General features: G+C 43.0%; 1 protein-coding gene across 14 annotated transcripts in view; it reads right to left on the bottom strand.

The window, feature by feature from the left end:
* The window catches only part of PALS1 (protein associated with LIN7 1, MAGUK p55 family member), a 101817-nt gene that overhangs the window by 17639 nt on the left and 65193 nt on the right, over positions 1 to 18985 (bottom strand). For all 14 annotated transcript variants that reach the window (XM_061611053.1, XM_061611048.1, XM_061611049.1 and 11 more), the window contains one exon: positions 12619 to 12802. In XM_061611053.1, coding sequence (XP_061467037.1) covers positions 12619 to 12802 — 184 coding nt within the window. The remainder of the gene's footprint in view (positions 1 to 12618; positions 12803 to 18985) is intronic.

Here is an 18985-nt window from a genome sequence, read left to right as displayed (position 1 = left end):
CTTAAAATACATTAAAACAAAACGTTAAAAACATTTTTTAAAAAAAGCTTTAAAAACATCTTTAAAAAGGGGTTAAAACATTATTTTAAAAAAAGAAAAAACATATTAACAAACAGTTCTAACACAGACGCAGACAGGGATATAATGAGAATATAGTAATGCGAAATCACTGCCATGACAAAGTACACCTCTGCTCCAAGAGTGCCCATATTTTGAAATGGGCTGAGATTTTGATTCCTATAAGAGTTCTGAGGAAGATAAACCCAAAAATAGAGATCTTCCCATAGGGGTGTTGCAGTAATGGCATGGGGGGGGGGAGCCTCTGCCTCAGAATCCTTACATTTTATTTTTTTTAAAAGTTGTAAAGTCCAAGACATCTACAGAATCAGGAGTCCTGTTGGGAACTTGGTCACAACAGCTGTCTTAACTCACCAAAGGGGAAGACCACACAGCAAGAACTCAGAATTGGTTTTGCCAAGGATTCAAATTTAGAGACATCCCTTCCTCCCTCTCTCCACTGCAGAAGCAATTTTCATTGCATTTGAGTGCTTGTAATTCAAATGTAAAGGGGAAGACCCTTTGAAGATATTTAGGGATATGATTATTTTAGCCATAGTCTAGAGTCCCATTAGGTGTGGAATAGGATACACACAATCAGCATCCATGAGTGGCATCACAAATTGCTTCCGAAACTTTTTTTTGTGTTTCAAAAGCATCTTCTCACAAAGTATACAGGGCTTCTGCTGCTAGAAGAGTCTGAACTCCAATTGTACTTGGTTATGTAACAAGCTTTCTATACCTAATAGTTGTTTTGGGAGTCAGGTATGTTTGTGTAAGCACTCTTATTTACATATATATTTTAAAGGTTATGAAAAATATAATGCTAAAATATGCCTATCCTCCATCTAGATTGACTAGATAAACATTTTTCAACATTTATTTATGTACCGTCCTCTCACAAAACATCAGGGTGGTGTACAGCAACATAAAAACATTTAAAAGCAATACAAAACAATCATTAAAATGACTGGCTACTCAAAAAATATTTCCAACAGCTGCATAGGCCTATTGGCCCAAAAGACTCTTCAAGAGAGCCCAAAAAGTCAAAAGTGAGGATTTATCTACTGTCCACCAATCCAGTAGCTTCTTTGACTTTTAACCTAAAGGAGGTATGTTGTCTGATACATCAGTCCCATCAACTGAACCATAATTCCTTACACTGCAATCTTTCCATTTACAGAATACGCAAGCCAGGAGGAAGGAACCAATGAATTTAATGTTTTGGACATGGGAGGACAAAATTCAAATACTTCAAGATTTTTCTTTGGCACAAAGAACTAGAGGAAGTTTACAGAAAACATTACCATTATGTTAAACCAACAACGAATGCCAGCACTATTAGCTAATCTGTACTTCGCCTATATTCCTAGGCTGTGGTCAGTAATTAGACTGGCATCCCACACTGATACCTCCTTGCCTCTCTACATCTTAATCCTTACTAGTTCAGTCAGTGGTGACAACTGGGAAGTTTTCCAGCTGCTGCTGTACCTTCCATCAGTGGTGTTACTAACAAGACATACAAACTATGATCCCTTCTACAAATGGTAGAGTCCTTTGCATTTAAGTGAACCTAACCCTGGTCTCTTAAGAGGCAGACTAAGCTGGGACTATGATGGTACAACACCAGCAAAAGAAGTGCAGAAACTGAGAAAGACATTTTCTTAGTGATGGCACTAGTTTAATTAGTGTTTTAACAATGGAGGATTACAGTGAACCAGAAATAAAATAGGTGTACACTATTATTTCCAAATACATATATTCACTAATAGGCAAAAAAACCTTGCGGTTTAAGAACATACCTATAGCCCACAGCTATTCTATCAAACTTTAAAAAGCAGGGAAACTGGGCAGCTATAGTGAATGCACCAGGGGAGCAGGAGACCTGAACTCCTCTCTGAGATATTGAACTGCCCTACAAATTGGTCAAAATGCAAACACCATTTGGGTTGGTCTTTCACAGTCCAATCCACTTCCTGTGTAGCTTGGAAGAATTTGGTAACATGTGCCTCTGAGCATATGGTGAATGGTGGCAACACCTGCAATCTCCAAAGATAGAGAATTATATTTTTGTATGTTTGTTGGTGTTTTTCTTACTTTGCTTCTTTTCTGTGTTACTACTGTTTCTACAGAGAATCTAAACTAGATGGTGAAGACAGCCTTTTGTGTTTCAAATTGGAGGTTATGTTCTATTTCTATTTTGGGTGCATTAACTGTTGAATCTGAAACTGCAGATTGATGTAAAATCAGACTGATTCCAATATGTTGCTACTTCAGCAAGGACTCTAGCTGTTGGGAAAAAAGAGGATGCATATTTTCAGCCTGCTATGTTTAAACCACTTCATTTAAGGCAAGGTGGGCACGGTCAATTAAAAACATAGAGCACACCTAGCATTTTGCTAGAATATATTTCACCTACCACTGTTTTATCTTGTGCAAATTGACACACTCCTGAGGTCCACTGGAGACTATTCTGGAGAAGTCAGTGCCATTATTATGTTTGGAGTTTTTTTAGTGTACATTTTGCAAAGTGTTGCTGTACTTCACATATTCACAGAAATAGAAACAAAAGAAAATGATTTCCTATAGGAAACTTCACTAAACTTGCAAAGGAAATCAGACATATTCAAAGTGACCATCTGAACTATATCAACTGTCTTAATAATGTTGCTTCTTCCCTGCTAAAACAAGATCAGCACAGCACATGTCTTCTTTCTATTATTTGGGCTGATTGCAGGTGTTGCCACCACTCACCATATGCTCAGAGGCACATGTTACCAAATTCTTCCAAGCTACACAGGAAGTGGATTGGACTGTGGAAGACAAACCGAAACAGTGTTTGCATTTTGACCAATTTGTAGGGCAGTACAATATCTCAGAGAGGAGTTCAGGTCTCCTGCTCCCCTGGTGCATTCACTATAGCTGCCCAATTTCCCTGCTTTTTAAAGTTTGATAGAATATCTGTGGGCTATAGGTATGTTCTTAAACCGCAAGGTTTTTTGCCTATTAGTGAATTTCCCTGCTTTTTAATCCGGGAGGTAAGAAATGGGATCCTGTCCAAGTTTGCTGAGAATGGATGGATCATTTGCATGCTTATTGAGTTCAATGGGATTTACTCCCCTGCAATCATGCTTAGGATAGGTGAAACTGACCACAAAGGTTGGGGAGGGGAGGAGGAGGAGGAAATGCAGAGGGGAGGACTGGGAGGGGAGCAGGCAGGATGGGGAGGGGAGAAGGGCAGGTTCGATCATTTGCATGTTTATTAAATTCAGTGCGATTTACTCCCATGCAATCATGCTTAGGATAGGTAAAACTGACCGGGGGGGGGAGGGAGGGCTGGAGTGGGCAGGGGAGGAGGAAGGGAGAGGAGAGGAGAGGAGAGGAGAGGAGAGGAGAGGAGAGGAGAGGGGAAAAGCAGGTCTGATCATTTGCATGCTTATTTTCAATGGGATTTACTCCTATGCAATCTTGGTTAGGATGGGAAACACTGACCATGGGGGAGGAGGAGTGGGAGTGGGAAGGAGCGTATTGGAGGGGGGCAAGGGAAGGTGGAGGGGAGGGCAGGTTTGATCATTTGCATGCTTATAGAGTTCAATGGTATTTACATCCGTGCAATCATGTTTAAGGTAGGTAAAACTGACCGTGGACAGCAGGAAGGGGAGGAGGGGGAAGGGGAGGGGGAAAGAGGGGATTGGAAGGGGATGGGGAGTGAGGGGCAAAGGAAGGGGGAGGGAAGGGGCAAGAGGAGGGGACATGAGAAAGGAGAAGGGAGGGTGGATTTGATCATTTGCATATTTTTTGAGTTCAGTGGGATTTATTTCTATGCAATCATGTTTGAAAATGAAAATGGACTGCCTTCAAGTCAATCCCCACCTATTGCGACCCTTTGAAAAGGGTTTTCATGGTAAACGGTATTCAGAGGTGATTTCACCATTGCCTTCCTCTGAGGCTAAGAGGCAGTGACTGGCCCAAGGTCACCCAGTCAGCTTCATGGCTGTGTGGGGATTCGAACCCTGGTCTCCCAGGTCGTAGTCCAACACTGACCCAGGGAAGGGGCAGGGAGTGGGAGGGGAGGAGATTGGGTGGGTGGGCACTGGGCAGAAGGGAAGCCCCTTTCCTTTCCAAAAGGAAAACATTGTAAACAGAATCATTCTTTTTCAGGCTTTCCCCCACCTTTTTATTCTACAGCAGACATATGTAGCCTCCCACCCAAATTTAAACCAAAGCTTTCCCTGGCCACATCCACACCAGGCCTTTATTTCACTTTGGACAGTCATGGCTTCTCTCAAAGAATCCTGGGAAGTGTAGTTAGTGAAGGGTGCTGAGAGTTGCTAGGAGATGCCCTGTTCCCCTCACAGACTTCAATCAGAGTAGCTGACTGTTGAACCATTCTCTCAGGGGAATAGGAGTCTCTTAGCACCCTTCACAAACTACACTTCCCAGGATTCTCTGAGGGAAGCCATGACTGTCTCACATGAAATCAAAGTCTGGTGTGGGTGTGGCCCCCTGATTAGCCAAGCCCAGCAGCTGGGAGGCTTTTAGAACTCTGACAGTTGGTTCTTACTGAGCATGCTCTGCGCTATCATTGGGTCCCAGCCAAAATTTATTAAATTAATTAAAAATCAGCCAGGCATTTTTTAAACTTTTAAACTGCAGCAAATGAAGGTCAGAGTATGGGGCAATGTCAGTATTAGGATTACAGGTACTCTGTGAACATGGCTGATTTTTAATGAATTTCAACAGATTATGAGAACTCTCAGAGAAAAAAGTCCAAAAGGGCTCTGAGGTTTTTCTCTCTCTTTTTACACTTTGAACTGTCTATTCTCTCTGACTGTTTTGTGTATCGCCATGAAAATTAACAGGGTTGTTAAGCAAGTGTTTCTGAGTTAAGGACTATAAATTATGTAATGTTTTGTTTTGAAATGAGCTTATGGGAGGCATCAGAATGGCATGGGGGGTATTTTCAATTTAACATTGAGGAATGTGAAAAATCCCCGCTGGCTATAGTATACAGCCACTCTCGTGGCTGTATAATTTTAACATATGAAACAGGGTATTCACCAATAACAAGCAAATTACTTAAACAAATAGTCTTGTAGAACCTTAACTTTATTATGGACCAAAACTGCACCTCCTAAACTGACCTAAAACTTTTGTCACCAGGATTCGTAAGTATTTAAAACAAGCTCTTGAAGAGACGCCGAGGTCAACTCTGCTAAGGCTTGTTGATCCTACCAAGGGATGTTAAGGTACATCATGTGAGATTTGGAGTAATTTACCTCCAAGCCCACTGTATTCTAGAATTTAGCCAATTCTGCCTTCAAGATGAGGATTTCTTTAGATGGGTCGGACAATATAACCAGAGTGTCATCTGCAAAAGGACTTATAACATGCTACTTGACTCCCACATGAATTCCTTTAATCTCCTCACTTGCTCTAATCTTTTCAGCTAAAGCCTCAATGGCTATTGCAATCAGAAGAGGAGAAAAGGGGCATCCCTGTTTAGTCCCCCTTCCCAGGGCAAACATGAGTCAAGAGCATTAACCCTAACAGTTGCTATGGAGTCTGAATATAGCTGGTATACTAAATAAATATTGCCCAAAGTCCAATTTGCTTTACAGAGGGAGTAGAAAATGCTTATTCAAGATAATCAAAGGCCTTGAATCTGTCTAGGGAGAGAAAGGCTACTGCCTTCCTAGTTTGTTTACTGTGGTGAAGGATATTCAGCAGTCTTCTTATAGGGCCACTGATGTACCTCCCAGGAATGAAGCCGACTTGATCTTTTTTAATGTATTGCTATTTAATTTAAACGCTTGACCATGATTGCTGTCAAAATCTTCATAAAGATGTAGGAGTGAAGCCAGACCATAAATCACATGGTCTCCGATTTCTGTGTACTAATGCCCAGAGTATGAAAAACTAACAGGACAAACTCAAACTCTTAATACAGGGAGGGTAAATACGACTTGATAGGTATAACTGAAACTTCATGGAATGACTCCCACGACTGGGATACAGCAATTGAAGGATGTAGCTTGTTCAAAAAGAACAGACAGGATAGAAAGGGAGGTGGAGTCGCACTTTATGTTAAAAATATATATCCTTGCACAAAAATACAGGAGGATGAGCTTGGTAGCCTTACTGAGAGTATCTGGATTAAAATTAATGGGGCAAGGGATAAAAAGAACATGGTGGTTGGAGTTTACTACCAACCACCCAATCAAGGAGAAGATGAGAATGAAATGTTTGAAAAGCAAATGCCAATGTTTTAAGCAGGCATGATGTAGTAGTAATTAGGGACTTCAATCACCCTGATATCAGTTGGGACACAAATTCTGCTGAACACGGCCGCTCCAAGAAATTGCTGAGTTGTCTTGGAGTTAATTTTCTTCTACAGAAGGTGGAGGAAGCAACTAGAGGATCAACTATCCTGGATTTGATTCTAACTAATACAGATGACTTAGTGGATGAAATGGCAGTTATGGGAACTCTGGAGGAAAGTGATCATGTTATATTTGAGTTCTTTATTTTAAAGGAAGCAAAAGCCGAGAGCAGCCATACACACACCCTGGACTTCATGAAAGCCAATTTTAATAAACTCAGAACAATGATAAGTAAGGTTCCACGGGAAGCAACCCTAATGAGAAAAGGAGTCCAAGATGGGTGGGAGTTTCTAAAAAAAGGAAATTCTAAAGGCACAACTGCAAACAATTCCATGAAGAAAAGAGGTAGAAGACAGCAGAAGAAGCCAATGTGGCTTACCAAAAAGCTTAGAGATGACCTGAAAACAAAAAAGGACACATACAAGGAAATGGAAGGAAGGCCAGGCCAAAAGGGAAGCGTACAGACAGGAAGCATGGAATTGCAGGGATGGTGTCAGGAAAGCTAAAGCTGAGAATGAGCTGAGGTTAGCAAGGGACACTACAAGCAACAAAAAGCTCTCTTCAGCTACATCCATAGTAAGCAACAGAGAAAAGAGGAATGAGGAATGGCAAAATGATAACAGGTGACAAAGAAAAGGCAGAAAATTTCAATTCCTACTTTGGTTCAATTTTATCCCAAAAGAGGGTCTATGATCCTCCTGGCAAATGTGAAGTTGAAGGGGCAGGTTTGCAGTTTGAGATTGATAGACAAATGGTCAAGGAATACCTAATCACTGTGAACAAGTTCAAATCTGCAGGGCCTGATGAACTGCATCCTAGAGTATTGAAGGTATTGGCTGCAGAACTCTTGGAACCACTGCCTATTATCTTCACAAAATCATGGAGGCTGGGTGAAGTGCTGGATGACTGGAAGAGGGCTAATGTCCCAATCTTCAAAAAGGGCAAAAACAAAGAACCTGGGAAATACAGACCAGTCAGGCTCACATCAATCCCTGGGAAAATTCTGGAGCAGATTATAAAGTGGTCAATCTGTAAGCATCTTGAAAACAATGCAGTGATTACTAGAAGCCAACATGGATTTATCAAGAACAAATCCTGCCAGATGAATCTTATCTCAATTTTTGATCGGGTAACCTCCCTTGTAGACTGTGGGAATGCTGTGGTCATAATAAATCTCGACTTTAGCAAAGCTTTTGACAGTGCCTCATGATATGATTAATAAACTAATGTGGGCTGGATGGAACAACTATAAAGTGAATCCACAGTTGGCTATAGAATCATACTCAAGGAGTGCTTATCAATGTTTCCTTTTCAAACTGGGGAAAGGTAATGAGTGGGGTACCTCAGGCTCGGTTCTGGGCCCAGTGCTCTTCAACATTTTTATTAATGACTTGGACGAGGAGGAGCAGAGAGTGCTTATCAGATTTGCAGATGATACAAAATTGGGAGGGATAGCTAATATCCTGGAGGAAAGAAACAAAATTTAAAGTGATCTTGATAGGCTGGAGCATTGAGCTGAAAACAACAGAATGAAATTTAACAGGGATAAGTGCAAAGTTTTACACCTAGGAAAAAGAAACCAAATGCAGTTATAAGATGGGGGTTACTTGGCTCAGCAATATTATATGTGGGAAGGATCTTGGAATTGTTGTTGATCACAAGCTGAATATGAGTGAACAGTGCAATGTGGCTGCAAAAACACGCAAATGCTATTTTAGGCTGCATTAACAGAAGTATAGTTTCCAAATCCCATGAAGTACTAGTTCCCCTCTATTTGGCACCGGTTAGGCCTTATCTTATTGCATCCAGTTCTGGACACACTTTAAGAAGGATGCAGACAAACTGGAACAGGTTCAGAAGTGGGCAACAAGGATGATCAGGGGACTGGAAACAAAGCCCTATGAGGAGAGACTGAAGGAAGTGCGTATGTTTAACCTTGAGAAGAGAAGACTATGGGGAGATATGATAGCACTCTTCAAGTACTTGAAAAGTTGTCACACAGAGGAGGGCAGGGATCTCTTCTCAATCATCCCAGAATTCAGGACACGGAATAATGGGCTGAAGTTATAGGAAGCCAGATTTCAGCTGAACATCAGGAAAAACCTGCTAACTGTTAGACGGCACGACAATGGAACCAATTACCTAGGGAGGTGGTGGGCATTCAAGAGGCAGCTGGACAGCCCCATGTTGGGTATGCTTTAATTTGGATTCCTGCACTGAACAGGGGGTTGGACTCAATGGCCTCATAGACCCTTTCCAACTCTACTATTCTATGATTCTATGAAAATCTTTTCCTAATTAACCACAGCAATGGGTCTGTAGGAAGCTAGGTCCGCTGGGTCCTTGCCAGGCTGCAGAATTACTGTGAGCCAAGCCTGCCTCCATGAGTCAGGGATGTCCCCTTCCTCACTTCAGAATGTTATTGAAAACATTTTTTAAGTGACGGACTAAAACAGCAAAGAGTGACTTACAGAACTCACCAGGAAGGCCATCCAGTCCTGGAGCCTCCCATGCTTGAGGGCTCCAGTGACTGCACTGGCCCTTTGTGATATGTCTATTAAGACAGGAACAGGTAAGCCCTGCAAATAAGCCTCAATTGCTGAGGAATCTGGCTTAAGAGTGATTTCTCACAGAAAGCAGAAAAACAACTTATTCATTCCTTCAGTATTACGAAGACAGAAAGGGTGGGCTATGCCAAGTCCAAACACCAAATTCCTGGTTTGCTTTTTCTCCACTGTCCTTGCCAATAATTTAGAGTTCTTATTATTAAACTCATAGTAAAGGCTACCTATGTAAGCCAACTGGGTGGAAATTTTGCCCACCTCAAGCACTTGTAAGTCTAGTCTCTTGACCTGCAGGGGCTAAAGAATTCTACTACTCCCTGTGGCTGGTTGCCTCTTCTCTAACAAACATGTCTCCTTCAACAGCCTCTGCTGAGTGCTCTCCCTTAGATGCTTTAAAAATTGAGTTCTAACAGAGGAGGGGCGTGTGAAGAGCTACTGACCTTGTCCACAAGCTGTTGAGACACAAAAATAAAATCAATGCAGGAATATGATTTGAACCAACTTCAGAAAAAGGACTTATTCCAGGTTGTTGGGTTGTACTGATGCCAAACTAGCACTGCCACCTGTAAGAGGTCTGCCAAAAGTTCCAACAGAGGCAGGCATCTTCTGTCTAAACTGTCATCTAACACTGCATTCAAATCACAGGCAGGATTACTTCTCCGTTTGAAATGTCCCAGTACTGCTATTAGCTCTTAGTGAAAGCCATCCTGAGCCAAGTTTGGAGCAAACACAGAACAAATTGTGAACGAAGACTCCACCAGACTCCCCCTCACCAAGATGTGATGCCCCCTATAATCTGACAGTCTCCCCGAGATAATAAACTGGTAGTGGTGTGCCGCAATAATGGCCACTTCCCCAGATTTCAAAGTTTCTGCTGCTTCATACTGCGCCATCAGCCAAGCGCTATATTCTTTGAACTCTTTTTGTGATAGTCTCCTGGAGGAGAAGTATGCCTAGTTTAAATGACTTCAGTCTAGTCAATCCTCTTTCTTTTGATCACCGGGCCCAACCCATTAACTTTAAAAGAAATAACTTTCAGAGTTGTCAGCACCATGAAACAAAGTAAAAGCCCTTAGGGGCATGCACAGCCCTCTCTCTGCCCCCATTCCCCTCCCCCCAAGAACTGAAAAGTGATGACCCATACATATGAACAAGAAGTGAACAAAAACAAGAACAACCATAATTAGTACAAGAGATCCATGGAGGAAGAGAGCCCCTGCCCGGGACTCTCTGCGACTAGGGACCAGGTCCCTTCTCATCCCATGGAGAAAAAAACAAAACAAATGGAGCATAGATGAAAGTGAGCACAGAATATATTAAGACTTCCATGCAGAGGAGCACTTCTTAAAAGCCCTGATAGCACTGAAAATATCAAAATGGAATAATGCTTAATGTTCCAAGTAAACCAAGTAGCAGAGACGTCAAGTGCATCACCTTTTAAAATCCTCTGGACCCTCCCAGGAAGTGCCCTGGGAACGTAATTGACCAAATGTCAATAAGGAGAAACCAGCTGGGTGAAACAGACAATTAAGCTAAAGAGGAGTGCATCGTGTCACTTTCTTTCTCTTCTCCTTCTTCCCACATCTGGTAGGTAAATGGAAATGGACTACCTTCAAGTTGATCCCAACTTATGGCTACCCTATGAATAGGGTGTTCATGGTAAGTGGTATTCAGAGGGGGTTTACCATTGCTTCCCTCTGAGCCTAGTCCTCTCCTAGTCAGCCCCTTCCTTGTTCGCAACTGCCAGCTGGGGGACAACTGGGCTCCCTGGAACTATGCAGCTTGCCCACGGCTGCACAGGTGGCAGGGCACGTAGCCCCTGAGCCACTCACTGTGGGGGTGATCTTTAGCGGGCCCTTTACACTCAGGAGACATGAGGGGGGTATTTGAACTCACAGACTCTGGACTCCCAGCCAGGCTCTCCTCCCCACTGTGCTATATCAGCTCTGTAACGAGTTCTTATTCCATGTCATATCCCTGCTCCCTCCTGGCTGCCCTTTTATTCCTTCTGTAACCTCTCTGAAATTCAGTGCAGTGAGGAGCTCATCTGTCTGGGCTGCGTTTGCAGTGTCTGTGTCAGTATCAGTGTCTGTCCACTGTGGCAGATGACCAGGTGAAAAGGAAACCTCCAGTGATAGGGAATCGCAGCTTGTTGGAGGGGTTCTGCAAAAGATTTAAATGCTTTCCTCCAGTGCAGGGTCTCCAGATAAAGTCTTGATATACAGTACATGCACTTGCTGTTCCTGACACTGGAGATTCTGAATGCTGTTCAGTGCCTTGCCTGTTGTTGGAACGTGGTAAAAGCGGACTATGTCTTTTGGGAGTGCAGCTACAGGCAGGCCTGTTCCCAGAGCCCTATGTGTTGAACAGATGTCATACTGTTAGGTTCAGGTCTGGAGAGCAGCTATTGATCCACTTGATGAGGAAGACAGCCGTATTACCCACATCCACGCCCTAATGTTCTATCTGCGGTGCCAGAACTTGAGCTGAAGTTTACAAATCTTGTCTGACATTTTATTAAATTTCTCCTGATGTTTTTGACGCTTAGCTTCATAGCTAAGTCTGCTGTGACTGCAACCTTCTTCACTTGCAATATTAATTACTCAGCCAAATCTCAATAGGCTGCATCATAGTCCCTCTGGAGTTGTTGGAGGTAGTTTGGTAGCTTTTTAGGGGCACCACCATGCACCATCATTTTCACAAATTTGGGGGTCTTTCCCACTTCCTATTCGAATATCTTCCTCATTATCCAAGGACTCTGAGCTAAAGTCTTCTGGAAGTCAAGCAGAGGTGCCAGGGTGCTTCCAAAGATGGTATTCTGCTCTGCGCTTCATAACCCCAAGATTTGCTCTTGTCAAGTTTGGATCTATTTCATCTAGTGCTCCTTTTGACAACTAAACAGGTTGCCACCCTGGGCTCCTACTGGAAAGGGCAGGATATAAATCTAATAATAATGATGATGATAATAATGATAAACAGTCCCCATAAATAGGAGCGCTAAAGTTTCACACATCCATCTTGGTCGCTAGCCAAGCCACCCCTCTGAAAGTTAATTATTCTTAAACATTTAAATAATAGATCTGATGACCAAAAAGTATGTATACACAATTGTCTTGCTATGCCTGACAAATGGAAAGATTCCCATCTCCTAAAACCAGCCGTCAAAAGTCACTAGCGGTTACACATAGTAGCAGCTGTTTGTGTGCCAGGCTCTTTGTCCTACAGAGGACATCAACTTCCTAACTCCAATATGTTCCCTAGATCCATGGTAAAAAAATAAGACATCTTTCCATGGGAGTTGAAGACAGGGCAATTAGATAAGGATCATTCCCTTACCAATGTTCAGCTTTAAAAATCATAGACCAGATCAGCAAGCTGTCAGAACCGACCAAGTAATAGCTTTACAATTTATCATTTTTTAAAAGGGAAAAATGTCAAGAGATATATTGTTAGCATGAGGATTATAAGAAATAAAATGTTATTTTCTTTGACAATATGAAGCAGATCAAAGTCCAAAACAAAGCAACAGCTCTGTGGCTCACAAAGAGTGATATCTGAAACTTTTATTTTAAAGAAGCCATGAACATACACAGAAATATTCCATGATTAAATACCTGGAATGAGGCCTGCCAAAGGCTGATTTTCTTCATCTCCATCTCGATAGGCCTGCCACCAGTTTGGATCTTCTTGGCTGATCACATGGAGTATATCTCCCTTTTGAAAAGATAAGCCTAACTCTCTGCAAGGGACATAGGGGTCATCAGATGGATCATAGTCAAAGTGAGCTTTCACGTGGATCTATAAAATAAAGAGGTATACACATAAAAATGGACTGAGCTCCAGGTATTCATCTCTGATAAGATATTCCTTTTGTATGCAAGTCATTCCACTCTCATTTCAAATACAAAATGAAAAGCTTGTACATAAATAGAAATACAAGGTATTGGTATAGACGGCAATTAAAAATTAGAAACATTTTAATTAACTGGGCAGTAAATCTGAAGTGGAGAGAGGAGGTTTCCCTACCACTCAAATCAGAAGGCACAGATTCAAATTTAAATGAGACAGGCCCACAAGAGCACTAATTTTCTATTCTCTGATAATCTCCTAATCTCCATTGTCATGGTCAGATCACTTTCTGGTGGACTTTAGATTTATGGCTCTGATCCTTCCCTGCGGGGTGTGTGTGGACAGATTAAGGTGGTCCGCCCCCGGAACCTAAAGGAATCCACAGGATTCCTGAATGCCCTGAGGGAGTTCCCAGCAGATAAGAACATAAGAACATAAGAAGAGCCTGCTGGATCAGGCCAGTGGCCCATCTAGTCCAGCATCCTGTTCTCACAGTGGCCAACCAGGTGCCTGGGGGAAGCCCGCAAGCAGGACCTGAGTGCAAGAACACTCTCCCCTCCTGAGGCTTCCGGCAACTGGTTTTCAGAAGCATGCTGCCTCTGACTAGGGTGGCACAGCACAGCCGTCATGGCTAGTAGCCATTGATAGCCCTGTCCTCCATGAATTGGTCTAATCTTCTTTTAAAGCCGTCCAAGGTGGGGGCCATTACTGCATCTTGTGGGAGCAAATTCCATAGTTTAACTATGCGCTGAGTAAAGAAGTACTTCCTTTTGTCTGTCCTGAATCTTCCAACATTCAGCTTCTTTGAATGTCCACGAGTTCTAGTATTATGAGAGAGGGAGAAGAACTTTTCTCTATCCACTTTCTCAATGCCATGCATAATTTTATACACTTCTATCATGTCTCCTCTGACCCGCCTTTTCTCTAAACTAAAAAGCCCCAAATGCTGCAACCTTTCCTCGTAAGGGAGTCGCTCCATCCCCTTGATCATTCTGGTTGCCCTCTTCTGAACCTTTTCCAACTCTATAATATCCTTTTTGAGATGAGGCGACCAGAACTGTACACAGTATTCCAAATGCGGCCGCACCATAGATTTATACAACGGCATTATGATATCGGCTGTTTTATTTTCAATACCTTTCCTAATTATTGCTAGCATGGAATTTGCCTTTTTCACAGCTGCCGCACACTGGGTCGACATTTTCATCATGCTGTCCACTACAACCCCGAGGTCTCTCTCCTGGTCGGTCACCGCCAGTTCAGACCCCATGAGCGTATATGTGAAATTAAGATTTTTTGCTCCAATATGCATAATTTTACACTTGTTTATATTGAATTGCATTTGCCATTTTTCCGCCCATTCACTCAGTTTGGAGAGATCTTTTTGGAGCTCTTCGCAATCCCTTTTTGTTTTAACAACCCTGAACAATTTAGTGTCGTCAGCAAACTTGGCCACTTCACTGCTCACTCCTAATTCTAGGTCATTAATGAACAAGTTGAAAAGTACAGGTCCCAATACTTATCCTTGAGGGATTCCACTTTCTACAGCCCTCCATTGGGAGAACTGTCCCTTTATTCCTACTCTCTGCTTTCTGCTTCTTAACCAATTCCTTATCCGCAAGAGGACCTCTCCTCTTATTCCATGACTGCTAAGCTTCCTCAGAAGTCTTTGGTGAGGTACCTTGTCAAACGCTTTTTGAAAGTCTAAGTACACTATGTCCACTGGATCACCTCTATCTATATGCTTGTTGACACTCTCAAAGAATTCTAGTAGGTTACTGAGCCAGGACTTTCCCTTGCAGAAGCCATGCTGGCTCTGCTTCAGCAAAGCTTGTTCTTCTATGTGCTTAGTTAATCTAGCTTTAATCATACTTTCTACCAGTTTTCCAGGGACAGAAGTTAAGCTAACTGGCCTGTAATTTCCGGGATCCCCTCTGGATCCCTTTTTGAAGATTGGCATTACATTTGCCACTTTCCAGTCCTCAGGCATGGAGGAGGACCTGAGGGACAAGTTACATATTTTAGTTAGCAGATCAGCAATTTCACATTTGAGTTCTTTGAGAACTCTCAGGTGGATGCCATCCAGGCCCGGTGATTTGTCAGTTTTTATATTGTCCATTAAGCCTAGAACTTCCTCTCTCGTTACCACTATTTGTCTCAGTTCCTCAGAATCCCTTCCTGCAAATGTTAGTTCAGGTTCAGGGATCTGCCCTATATCTTCCACTGTGAAGACAGATGCAAAGAATTCATTTAGCTTCTCTGCAATCTCCTTATCGTTCTTTAGTACACCTTTGACTCCCTTATCATCCAAGGGTCCAATCGCCTCCCTACATGGTCTCCTGCTTTGAATGTATTTATAGAATTTTTTGTTGTTGGTTTTTATGTTCTTAGCAATGTGCTCCTCAAATTCTTTGTTAGCATCCCTTATTGTCTTCTTGCATTTCTTTTGCCAGAGTTTGTGTTCTTTTTTATTTTCTTCATTTGGACAAAACTTCCATTTTCTGAAGGAAGACTTTTTGCCTCTAAGAGCTTCCTTGACTTTGCTTGTTAACCATGCTGGCATCTTCTTGGCCCTGGCGGTACCTTTTCTGATCTGCGGTATGCACTCCAGTTGAGCTTCTAATATAGTGTTTTTAAACAACTTCCAAGCATTTTCGAGTGATGTGACCCTCTGGACTTTGTTTTTCAGCTTTCTTTTTACCAATCCCCTCATTTTTGTGAAGTTTCCTCTTTTGAAGTCAAATGTGACCGTGTTGGATTTTCTTGGCAATTGGCCAGTTACATGTATGTTTAATTTAATAGCACTGTGGTCACTGCTCCCAATCGGTTCAACAACACTTACATCTCGCACCAGGTCCCGGTCCCCACTGAGGATTAAGTCCAGGGTTGCCGTCCCTCTGGTCGGTTCCATGACCAACTGGTCTAGGGAATAGTCATTTAGAATATCTAGAAACTTTGCTTCTTTGTCATGACTGGAACACATATGCGGCCAGTCTATGTCCGGGTAGTTGAAGTCACCCATTACTACCACATTTCCTAGTTTGGATGCTTCCTCAATTTCATATCTCATCTCAAGGTCTCCCTGAGCATTTTGATCAGGGGGACGATAGATCGTTCCCAGTATTAAGTCCCTCCTGGGGCACGGTATCACCACCCACAACGATTCTGTGGAGGAGTCTGCCTCTTTTGGGGTTTCGAGCTTGCTGGATTCAATGCCTTCTTTCATGTATAGAGCGACTCCGCCACCAATACGTCCTTCCCTGTCCTTCCGATATAGTTTATATCCAGGGATAACCGTATCCCACTGGTTTTCTCCATTCCACCAGGTCTCCGTTATGCTCACTATATCAATGCTCTCCTCTAAGACCAAGCACTCCAGTTCTCCCATCTTGGTTCGGAGGCTCCTAGCATTAGCGTACAGGCACTTGGAAGCAGTGTCTCTCTTCAAGTGTCTTTGGCACTTGTGGTTTGGCCTGTGGTAATTTTGCTCTTCTGAATTTATATCCTGTGCCCCTGCTCTCACAATGTCTACTTCTAGGCCTACCCCTTTTAAAATTTCATCATTTCTTTGGTTTTTATCCCAGGGGGGAGGTTTATTCCAAACCGGACCTTTCTCAGCTCCTGTCGGGTTGACCCTGTTGAAGCCCTTGTCACGCTGTGGAACAGCAAGGCATGTTGGGCTCTTGACAGGGTTGCCCCCGAGCACCCTCTCAGGCATTGTGGAGCCTGGTTTGCAGCTTGGTACACCAGTGAGCTAAGGGCAATGAAACAGGCTGGATGACGGCTGGAGCACAAGTGGTGAAAGACGTGCTGTGAGGCTGATCGGGCACAAGTAAAACATCATAACCGTGCCTACTGTGTGGCGGTGAGGGCAGTGAAGAAGGCCCACTTCTCTGCCTCCATCGTATCCTCAAGTAGCCGTCAGGAGTCTGTTGACATCAACGCCAGGAAACTGTGAATGGTTTGCTAGCCACTTTGAGGGTAAAGCTGCTCACCTCTGTAGCAGTCTTGATGCCCCATCCACATCTTATGTAGTCCCCAATTTATTTATTTATTTATTATTTCAATTTATATACCGCCCTTAGCAGAATAGCTCTCAGGGCGGTGAACAAACAAGATAAAATACAATATATCATAGTAAAAAATCACAAAAACATGTACAAACAAACAACAGAAAGCACAACAAAAACGAAATACAACACAAATTAAGAAAGATACATGTTAAAAGTAGAAAGATTAAGAAAATTAAAAGATTAAAATGCCTGGGAGCATAAAAAGGTCTTTACCTGGCGCTGGAAAGATAGAAGTGTAGGCGCCAGGCGTACCTCTTCGGGGAGGCTGTTCCACAACTCAGGGGCCACCACAGAAAAGGCCCTAGATCTAGTAACCACCCTCCGGGCTTCCCGATGAGCTGGTACCCGGAGGAGGGCCTTAGATTCTGAATGAAGTGGACGGGTAGGTTCATAGCGAGAGAGGCGTTCCACAAGGTATTGAGGTCCCACGCCGTGTAAGGCTTTATAGTCAAAACCAGCACCTTGAATCTCGCCCGGAAGCAAATAGGGAGCCAGTGCAGACGCGCCAGAATAGGTGTTATATGCGAAGACCGACTGGTCCTCGTCAATAGTCTGGCAGCCGCGTTCTGCACCAGCTGAAGCTTCCGAACTGTCTTCAAGGGCAGCCCTACGTAGAGCGCATTACAGTAATCCAATCTTGAAGTTACCAGAGCATGAACAATGGAGGCAAGGTCGTCCCTGTCCAGATAGGGGCGTCTCCCTGTCCAGATAGGGACACAATTGGACCCTTGGATGATAAGGGAGTCAAAGGTGTACTAAAGAACGATAAGGAGATTGCAGAGAAGCTAAATGAATTCTTTGCATCTGTCTTCACAGTGGAAGATATAGGGCAGATCCCTGAACCTGAACTAACATTTGCAGGAAGGGATTCTGAGGAACTAAGACAAATAGTGGTAACGAGAGAGGAAGTTCTAAGCTTAATGGACAATATAAAAACTGACAAATCACCGGGCCCGGATGGCATCCACCTGAGAGTTCTCAAAGAACTCAAAGGTGAAATTGCTGATCTGCTAACTAAAATATGTAACTTGTCCCTCGGGTCCTCCTCCGTGCCTGAGGACTGGAAAGTGGCAAATGTAACGCCAATCTTCAAAAAGGGATCCAGAGGGGATCCCGGAAATTACAGGCCAGTTAGCTTAACTTCTGTCCCTGGAAAACTGGTAGAAAGTATGATTAAAGCTAGATTAACTAAGCACATAGAAGAACAAGCCTTGCTGAAGCAGAGCCAGCATGGCTTCTGCAAGGGAAAGTCCTGGCTCAGTAACCTACTAGAATTCTTTGAGAGTGTCAACAAGCATATAGATAGAGGTGATCCAGCGGACATAGTGTACTTAGACTTTCAAAAAGCGTTTGACAAGGTACCTCACCAAAGGCTTCTGAGGAAGCTTAGCAGTCATGGAATAAGAGGAGAGGTCCTCTTGTGGATAAGGAATTGGTTAAGAAGCAGAAAGCAGAGAGTAGGAATAAACGGACAGTTCTCCCAATGGAGGGCTGTAGAAAGTGGAGTCCCTCAAGGATCGGTATTGGGACCTGTACTTTTCAACTTGTTCATTAATGACCTAGAATTAGGAGTGAGCAGTGAAGTGGCCAAGTTTGCTGACGACACTAAATTGTTCAGCGTTGTTAACACAAAAAGGGATTGCGAAGAGCTCCAAAAAGACCTCTCCAAACTGAGTGAATGGGCGGAAAAATGGCAAATGCAATTCAATATAAACAAGTGTAAAATTATGCATATTGGAGCAAAAAATCTTAATTTCACATATACGCTCATGGGGTCTGAACTGGTGGTGACCGACCAGGAGAGAGACCTCGGGGTTGTAGTGGACAGCACGATGAAAATTTCGACCCAGTGTGCGGCAGCTGTGAAAAAGGCAAATTCCATGCTAGCAATAATTAGGAAAGGTATTGAAAATAAAACAGCCGATATCATAATGCCGTTGTATAAATCTATGGTGCGGCCGCATTTGGAATACTGTGTACAGTTCTGGTCGCCTCATCTCAAAAAGGATATTATAGAGTTGGAAAAGGTTCAGAAGAGGGCAACCAGAATGATCAAGGG

This window comes from Rhineura floridana, chromosome 2 (genome assembly GCF_030035675.1).
Source record: "Rhineura floridana isolate rRhiFlo1 chromosome 2, rRhiFlo1.hap2, whole genome shotgun sequence".
Taxonomy (NCBI): Eukaryota; Metazoa; Chordata; class Lepidosauria; order Squamata; family Rhineuridae; genus Rhineura; species Rhineura floridana.
Note: the sequence above shows the minus strand (reverse complement) of the source record. Positions and strands in the feature narration are given on the sequence as shown.